Source organism: Cucumis melo, chromosome 5, assembly GCF_025177605.1.
Source record: "Cucumis melo cultivar AY chromosome 5, USDA_Cmelo_AY_1.0, whole genome shotgun sequence".
Classification (NCBI taxonomy): domain Eukaryota; kingdom Viridiplantae; phylum Streptophyta; class Magnoliopsida; order Cucurbitales; family Cucurbitaceae; genus Cucumis; species Cucumis melo.
The window spans coordinates 175305-184869 of record NC_066861.1 but is presented as its reverse complement, the minus strand read 5'-3'; the positions used below and the strand labels follow the sequence as shown (position 1 = coordinate 184869).

Genomic DNA, 9565 nt, shown 5'->3' with positions numbered 1-9565 from the left:
TTAGTTTCCATGGTTTAACATTAACTTTCATAACCTAAACTTAAAATCAAGTTTCAGCTTTCAGATAGAGAAACTGACTATCTTGGAATTAATTGAACACAAACAGGTTTCTTCAACATAGCTATACTGTGTATAGGATCACCAATATGAATATGTAAAGTTTTTTCCTTATGGGAACAAATTCCCTGGAAATTCTTTTGTTACTCGTCTAAAAGCTAGAAGCTCAGGATACTTATATACAAGTTGTGACAACAAGAATGTGAATTGTTTAATAAACGATTAATGTAGAAGAGTCTGTTTTTATGTTTTGAAGCCGAATAGGGACTTGATGGCATTGATGGCATTCTCATTGATAAATGATTCGTCAAACCTTTTCACAAGAGGCTCAAATTCCTCTAATGCCCTTAGGTTTGATAGATCAGGATCCGTCCGAACTCTCTGGCAAATATACAAGTAATACTTTCACAACTTCCACCCAAATTGTCCAATGCAAGTAATATTATTTCAAAACTTGAAGCGGTTGTTACCTTAAAGTCTTCAAATCCTGCTCCCAAGGCGTCTTCAAGTGCTGATAGCCCAGCTTTTAACTGTTTGAGCATTATATAGGGGATCAGTTATCCCCATTTTGGGTGATTTTGTCTAGGAAGATGGTAACGTAAACAAACAAATGGGTCTATACGAAGTATGGTAAACTAAAGTCATGGGATTGCGTACTTTGAAATAATAAGCATTGTAGCTAAATCTCACTAATCTAATATTCATTTAACAAAATCTACTATTTCTTTCTAATTTAAAATTGAAGTTCAGTGAAATACTATTTTTATTTCATTTCACAAATGACTTTTCTAAATAAACTATGGGCAACAATTATTGTATAATCTACATCAACCTCAACCTAAGCCGAAGTTTCATATTCAACATGAGATTGCAATTTTAGATATTGTTACAACAAATTCCACATTAAAGCAAAAGCATTACCTGATTTAGTTGGGAATAACAGCATGCAACATTGTAACTAGCAACCGAAGCTTCGTCTGGAGTTGGTTTTGATCCCAACACTGATTCGAATTTCTCTAAGGCTTCCTCATATTTAGCATTCCTTGAGGGGAAAAAACAGAAAGAAAGTAGGAATTTGGGCATTGATGTGTCTTCACTACAAAAGTAAACCATACGGGGAGAGGATAAGTTGGATATACACCACATACTTGTAGAGACGCAGCCCTTGGCGTAGGTCATTTTCTCTGCGTGCTTTCTGCTCCTTCATTCTCAAGGCATTTTGCAACTGTAACAACAATTAGACCTATAATATGCCAACAATATAGCAGAGATTTTAAATGCTAAATCAATGTTTCGCAGCTCATATTTTCCAGATAAGTCCTCACTGACATTCTGCTAACTGCGAAGTATTGCATGATACTTACTTGCCAAGCTTAGAAAAATGAGGAAAGAGAATGGAGATGTTACTTGCCTCAATAGGATACTATTAGCTAATAGAAAACATTCACTTACTTGAATTTCTCTCACTTTATTACTGACTACGCCCGAGTTTCTTTCTGCTCTGATTATCTCCTTTTCCGTTAACTCACCGAAACTATCTGTTTTTCCTGAAAAAACAATCACAAACAATTTATAAAGGTCATATTTATAGAGGATGTTAAGAGTATTATGTCTTTTTGTGAACTAAGATATATACAAGTCGTCAGCCAATTTAAGATAAGAAATCTGATCATCCTTCATTTTCATTTGCTATGGGTTATTCATGTGTTGAGTGTGATTGATAACTAACCATATCTCTTCTGCATTTTCATGAGTAACGGACCAATTCTTTGCCGAATTGTGTACATTGTCCTTCCGTATTCAGCAGCGGGCCATATTTCTGTACCAAATACTGCACTGCATAGATGAAGCGATTTTGTTTATCATATCCCAACCATGGAAGAAAAGCTGCGAATGTTTCTGCTAGGATATTTCTGTTTCACATTTTCATTCTAGGCTAAGCCACGTTTGTTGGAGATATGTAGAAATCATGCAAACTAGTCTTCTCTTTTTTTTTTTCTTCTTTGAACTTTCTTTTAAAACAAAAATACACCACGCAACAACAACAAGAAGACAGAAGTTATGAGCACATGGCATTATAATTCACCTTTCACTAAAACAGTTGGGTCAATTAAAATTCTAACCTGTGGAAGCTTCATTTTACTTCCATTAGGATGAATACAGAAATCAACAAGAATCCAATTTTGAAGCGTTGTTCATCTTCTTCTAGTGTCAAGGATATGAGTTGCATGTTGTATTATTGTAACCTATCTAGATTGTGATAATTTCAACGTCGGAAGTGATGAATGTTGCAAAATAAGCTTTTAGTCTCATATGTGATTTTGAACATAGCAACGAAAGCGCATAAGGTTAATATAACGGAGATGGTGATCACGCTATCTCAGGGTTCATCCAGGCGCCACAAATAAAGATTCAGGGACGATGTTTAAAGAAAAAGTTATGCATTGAACCTGCATACACCGTTTTGAAAAGTCGCAGGTAATGGACGAAAGCACATCCTATAGTTTTTTCTTTGACAATTCAAAATTGCTAAGCGTATGAAATAAATAGTTATTGATGAAGAAAAGCTGAACTGAGAGGAACCTGGTAGCAAGAACTCTATCACCAACGGTGAACAATCCAGTCTTGTCGGCAAAACCACCAGGAGCAATGGCGTCGATATAAGTTCCACCATCTCGGCCCTTGGCGAATTTCAAACCATAAGGCTGCTCTAGCTCCACTTCGTACTCTTCGTAAGGTTGTTGGTTAGGATCATCTGAATCAGTGTCGGTTTTGGATTCTGTATCGGATGCTCTGAGGATGAAAGGTGAGTGTTTAAGGGAATGAGAAGTTGAAAAGGAAGTGGAGAAAGGTGGATGAGAGAGTTTGGGATGGGAATGGGATTGAGAGCATAGAATGAAGGAAGAGGAAGAGGAATGGTTAGGAGGGCAAATTTTGGGAAGTAAGCGTGAAGAATAGAGATAATGGGGAGCTAAAGACATGGTGGTGAACATCAAAATTCTTCACTGCTCACTGCTCACTGCTCACACTCAAGAGGGGATTAGATGTAATAGTGAATGCATTTCCAAGGAAGGAAGAGTGAGACTTCCGTTCGATTTCTTTGGTCCTAAATAACAGAAACGGATTGCAACACACATTTGTGGCTCTTATGATTTCCCGCATCTACCCGATATGCTTCCAACACCTGTCCCTATTTTCATTCTTATTTTCTATTTTTCTTTTGGTCACAAGAATGTAATTAGAATTATTGAAATTTTAAATGGTGTTAGAATAAGCGGAGAATCAAGTGCACAATGAGAATGAGATTGTAAGTGTCAAAATGGTAGAAATGAAAGTTGCGTTAACACGATAGCAACAATCTCCTTTCCACCTCGAGACAACAATCATTAATCCTTGTCGACATTATCAACAAGACAATTAGTTAGAAAGAAGAAATTGTTGAGAGAGATAAAAGGAAAAGGATTGACATTTCTTATGATTGGAATTTTCTCCAAAAACTTGTTTTTTCGGAAAATAAGAATGCAACAATTACAATAGATTATAATCTCTCTTCAAGAACAGAGGAGAAAACAACGGGGATATCCTCCCAAAAATCCACGCTCCAACCTCTAGGGCCTATCCAAAAAAACAATCAAAACATTATAAATAGTCAACCTGACTAGCGAGTGCGCAGCCAAATTACAAATTCTTGGACATTTCAAAAAATAGACAACCCAAAAGCAAAAACAAGAGAACATATAAATACTGATATAAACAATTCTACGATAAATAATAGGGTAACGTGTATTTTTGTATATGTGCTTATAAACACAACCTTAAGCATGGGAATTGTGATTTTAGAAGATAATTTAAAATTTTCGCATGCCTTTTCTCTTTTCTCTTTTTTTTTTGGTTACTTCTATTTTATCCTCATATATCATTCAATAATAGCCAAAGTAATTACAGAGCAAGGCAAAAATAAATAATAACCAAATAGAACAAAACAATATTGTTTTACTTTTTAAAATAATAACCAAGATTCAAAATATAATTTCAGACAAAAGAATATTGATGTCTTAATTTTACACAAATATAAAAAAAATTTATCATTATCGCTAAAAGTCAATATAAATAAAAAAACTAATGAAATATTTACTGCTAGTGTAACAAATCATAAAGCATAAATCTTTCTCATGTGATTTTTTAATCGTCTTCCACCATACTACTCGTCTTCGTTTGTACTCTTCTTTTTCTTTCTATCATGAGTCCATGTCTTTCTTCCTCTTTCTTCTTTTTCCTTTTTTTCCATTCATTGCATGCATTGTATCGTCTTTCTTCTTTTCTTTTTTACGTTTCTTCTTTTCTTTGTTTAGATTAGGTAACCAAATCTGGTGTATAAGAATCTTGGAAAAATTGGTTAAACATTTAAATTAAGGTAACCAAAACTAGTATAAAGAATATTAAAAAAAATTGTTTATACCAAATTTTGAAAAAAAAATCGTCTGTCAAATCTAAACGATCGTGTAACAAATTAGTCAAATCTAAACTTCTATACAATGTAAATACTTTGTTGCTTTTTTATATTTTTTAAAAGACCCTAGATAAATTATATAAAAAAAAGGAATGATTTAAAATAAAATTTAAGTTAAATTTAAATTAGTAAACAAACATTTTATAATTTTAAAACAAATTAAAGATATGTGGCTATATATGAAAAGAAAAATCCTTTAATTATAGTTATATTTACATTAGTGACAATTTGTTGTTTAGTTTTATTTGGGTAAAATTATAAAGAAACAAAACAAAATACCCCTCAACTTTGCATTTTGTGTAAGAAAATATTCATAAACTTTTCACAAGTTCAAAAATACCCTTAAACTTTCAAAATGGTTCAAAAATATTCTTACCATTAGTTTTAGATAGAAACGTTAAAAGTTTTGTTTCAAGAATATCCATAAACTGTTGAGAGTAGTTTTTTTTTTTTTTTAAATCTAGATACTAATTTCACCTCCAAATTTCTTTATTTGTTATTATTTTTTAATGAAGATGATATCAGGCTCCCCCAAGACAAAAACTTCCTCTTTAAAGAACTTGAACTCCTCTCTAGTTTGTGGGTCTCCCTCTCATAATCAATTAATCACAATGCACAATAGTTAGAAGAATGGAGTATGTGTCCAACACATAGAGGGTTTCCTTCTTCTAACACAAGTGAAACAGCTAAAACAAGATAATAAAAATGTTGCTTTTAAGATAAACAAAACGACAAACCCTAACTAAAGGACTAAGTGCCCTTTAAATATTCACAATGCGCAACCCTAACTCAATTACGCATTGGATAAAGGATGTCCACAGGAGAAATAAAAAAAGTAACCAAGGACAAAAAAAGTATCTTGCAAAATCAACATTTTTGTAAGTTCCCTAACAACAATGCAATCATATTTCCAAACAGATATTGTCAATGACATTTTAAATGTAGAGTTATTTTTTTAACTAGATATTAACAGTTTTGGTTAATATACTGTGTGAGAATAGTCTTTTGACTCTTTTCCAAGTTCAAGATTATTTTTTTAACTTTTTAACTTTTCAAAAACAATTTCCATCTAAACTAACAATAAGGGTATTCTAGAAAGTTCGAAGCTAATTTTGAGAGTTTAGAAGTTTTCTCACCCGACATGTAAAGGAACATTTTTTATAATTTAGCCTTTTTTTCCTAGTTGTTTACAATATAATGAAAATATCCATTCGCTCCTCGTGATGATATCAAAGTCATTTGAAAACTTAGAAATATCGATGAAAATATCAATGTCAGTAAAAAAATTAATACAATGGACAAAATTATTTTTCTTCCATAAACTGTAGAATCACGTATATTTCTACATATATGTAATATAAAAACAAAGAGTCATGTGGCAGAAATGAAGGCGGAAAGTTTCCATACATTGGTAGCATAGGAAAGTTCCCCCACTCTTTCAATCTGCTTTCTTTAAGTTCAAGCAATTATCTGCTACTTGGCTGAACAGCTCCTGAACTTGTACTAATTCTTGCTCTGCAACACAGTTTCGGTAAAGATTGTTAGTTGTGTAGATGGGGCAAAATATCCGTATGTTCAATAGAATGAAGTGAACATGAGAAATTTACATTTAGGGCTAAAATTATTAAATAGAGTTATTTCAACTGATGTAAGTCGCCAGCCAAACATCAGTCAACTGCTGCTTGAAAATATAAAGATTAACAAGAAGACGGAGGTAACACCTGCTGCTTGTAGCTGCTTTTGAAGTTCTTGACCTACAACATCGTTCTCAGCCTGAAATACATACTGAGAAGTAAACAACACAACTCTTGATCTTATATCAACATCAGAATATGAGAATTCATACCTGTAGTTCTGCAATCCTTTTCAATTGCTCTTCTTCACCTCCATCAGATAGAGGCAATGCTGCAACCAGTGCATCAAACTGTGCTAGAAAATATTGACAATAATTTCTTTTAAGAAGTACACACGTTCAATTGAATAATTGCAAATAAATGAAGCAAGATCCCATCCCTTTCTTTCGTTCAAAATGCTGATAAATTTTGTTATTGACGTACAACTAGACTTTTGTTGAAAAACAAGGTGAAATAATACATGAACATACAGAATGGTGTTCACAAAAAGTGTAGCTAACTATAAGAAGGGGAAGGGCTCCAATCAAGTGAAATATGACTCAGCGATTAATTCTGAAAAATGAATCTTCAAGATCCAAGATTCGATTATTTCTCCCTCGAAGATCCAATCATTTCTCGCACCCCAAACCCCACAAAGTAGCACATACTTCAACCTACTACGAAAACAACCTTTTCTCCCAAAGAAAAAAGTGGAGGGAGGAGAATTCCTCAGTTGACTCCTTGCAACTCCTTAAAAAGCTAATAAAATAACATACCAATCAAGAGGTAAACGTAAAAAAGACAGAAAATGAGAGAATGTATAGAACAAATCTAACTCGTTGTAGAATCACATCTAGAAGACATTAAAAGTCCAACAGAATTGGAAAAATTTGTATGTTCCTATTACTTAATACTATCGCACTGGGATTTTCAAACTTAACGTGGACAGAATCAGTGCATTTTATAAACTCTATATAATCCTTGAAAGATTATTGGAAAGAACAAACCTTAATGCATTGCTAATTATTGAAAAGAACAAACCTTAATGCATTGCTAAGTTCGACGATGAAAACTTGTGAAAATCAAAACTCGCTCAGCAAAATTGCTCAAATACAGGGTTTGGGTATCAGATTCCAAAATATCAACACTTAAAGAACACCTTAAAGTGGGCCCAAATGTACATAACAAGCAATTAAAAAGAAAAGGATAACTAAGAAAAAGAACCATAGTAGTTTGTTTTATTGCCGACCGAGTAGCCATACCTACCTAAGTAGTATTTGATGTTGGATGGCAAAAATAGACTGAAGTTTTTGATACCAAATTTGTGGATTGTATCATATATCATAGCATTAGAATATGTACTCATCTCAAACAAGTAGCAGGAAATCTGCTGCCTTGATTTTTTTTCTCTCTTCCAACCTCAGCACAAGGGTGATTCAAGTAGATACTGCATTCTCGGCTACTTACCCAGTAGAGAGAATGCATGTAAGGTTAATCTAGGATACTGAATTTCCCCAAATGGAAAATGCAAATATGTTTCTTGAGGTTTCAATGCGTGAAAAAGTTATTAACAAGAGGTACATCAACATGCATCACACATTCATATTTTCCACCCCGAAGTATTAAGGTAAAGAATAAACGATTCGCACCTGCTTGGCAGCTTTCACCAAAGCGGCACTCATAAGCTTGGGCTGCTCTGCGATGGTTGCACTATCCTCTGTAGGCTCCTGAGACGGTGGTTCGGGGTAATTAGGGGATAAACGAACTGGAGGAGCGTCTCTCTGCAATGTCCCAAATGTGTTGAAAGCTAAAGCAGCAATTGTGTTAACTTGTTCCTGCAATTGGGAAATTATGTCCATCTTCAACCTTATCCCTAGGAAGAATTCAGAAGATGATTCCGCAAATAATACACATATTGCTCCGTTTAATCAGCAAATCACTTCCAGAAACTGAGTGAGTGAGAGTACGATCCGCCGCTAATCTCAAAGGACTGTCATCGAGATACTACCGGAGAGGCAAGGAAGGGGCTGGGCGGTTGAACGTGAGACGGAGAAGAAGCAGATGAATTAGGGTTCCTTCTTTTCTGTCCTTTTCCTTATACCTTCCTAATATTTTAGTTTTAGAACATCAGTCACAAGTGGATGCTGAATAGTTATTGTCATCTTTCAGCTGCTTCCAAAATTTCTTTTTTCTAAAATTGGTGTTTCACATTTTCTATTCCAATGATTGTTCCACTAAACAAAATTTATGCAAGTTGACCTTGCAAACAAAATTGAATCTTTTTTTTTTAAATCTTTATATCCCACATTTACCTAACACGTGTATACAGACGCAATTTTTACCTTGAAAATATTCATATGTTCAATAAAATGTAGTCTCGTAACAATTTGATAAAACTAATAGTTGTGTGATTTTTTAGGACATGATTGTATAGAAGAAGCAGCAGGAAAAAGAAAAGAAAGAAAGAAAGAAAGAAAATCACTCGAACAAATCTTGATCCACTTTTTTTAGACTTTTGGAGAGTGTTTGGTGCGCAGGTTCGATATCTGATATGAGATAGAGTCTATGGTGTGATAAAATGATGATGATTTTATCACATGTATAAGCAAGGTCTATGTTTGTTAATAGACACGACGATCAATCATTAATGATTGGTTGTCGACGATCAAAATGTTCACTCGACGATAGTAACGTCCAAAATTATAGATCACCAACGATCAAGATGATCGATCATCGACGGTCATGACGATTGATAATCGATGGTAAAGACGATCTTGAGCCAACAATCAAGATGAATCGGAGCCGACAAGATGATCGATCTTCTTGACCGTTGGTCGATTAGGATTGATCATCAATGGTTGATCATGAAGTTGACCAAGTTTTGTTGCCAACTATCATCAATATAATGATCATTGATAACGGGTTGAAGTGAATTTTTTTCTAAAACCTATGATATTCAATAAAAAAAAATCATATTCCATACACCATATGGGTTTGGTTTCTTAATCTCAAGAATTTTATTCCTAGTGCACAAACATGTGCTTAGCTTCAAATGTCAAACCTCAATCACAAACCCAAGTTCATGTCCTCCCTTGATATTCTCCATCTTTTTTTTTTTTAGTTGTAGAGATATTATTGACCATAATGGATCGATGCAGTTGAATGTGTTGTCGAGTTGTCATAGTGAGATCGAACCATTTGATGTATGGGGATGTCGTAAAGCAAAAGAGCTCTCGAAGGGTCGGATTTGTGGATGAGCGTTACAAAGACAAAAGAGCAAGAGAAGATTGAGAAGGGTGAACATTGGATGAGTGGGAGAGAACAAGAGTGGGAGGAAATCAAAAGTGAGAAACCGAGAGTGAAAGTGAGAGATCGAAAGTGAGAG

The 9565-nt window shown here is 34.1% G+C and overlaps 2 protein-coding genes across 3 annotated transcripts; both read right to left on the bottom strand.

Annotated features, from left to right (window-relative positions):
* Positions 1–65: 65 nt before the first annotated feature.
* Positions 66–3175, bottom strand: LOC103491636 (protein MET1, chloroplastic). The gene is made up of 7 exons (XM_008451672.3): positions 2641–3175; positions 1787–1893; positions 1510–1604; positions 1206–1282; positions 979–1099; positions 528–587; positions 66–438 (listed from the first exon to the last, which is right to left on the bottom strand). Exons 1-7 carry the CDS (start codon positions 3048–3050, stop codon positions 301–303), a joined length of 1008 nt encoding a protein of 335 aa, XP_008449894.1. The 5' UTR covers positions 3051–3175; the 3' UTR covers positions 66–300.
* Positions 3176–5862: 2687 nt separating this feature from the next.
* Positions 5863–8397, bottom strand: LOC103491637 (mediator of RNA polymerase II transcription subunit 21). 2 transcript variants are annotated; one of them, XR_007821092.1, is made up of 4 exons: positions 7830–8376; positions 6414–6491; positions 6175–6340; positions 5863–6082 (listed from the first exon to the last, which is right to left on the bottom strand). XR_007821092.1 is itself a non-coding variant. In XM_008451673.3 (4 exons), exons 1-4 carry the CDS (start codon positions 8037–8039, stop codon positions 6006–6008), a joined length of 417 nt encoding a protein of 138 aa, XP_008449895.1. In that variant the 5' UTR covers positions 8040–8397; the 3' UTR covers positions 5863–6005. The 2 variants fall into 2 exon arrangements, 1 of the variants encoding a protein (XP_008449895.1); XM_008451673.3 differs by having other exon boundaries at positions 6289–6340; positions 7830–8397.
* Between the last annotated feature and the right edge of the window lie 1168 nt (positions 8398–9565).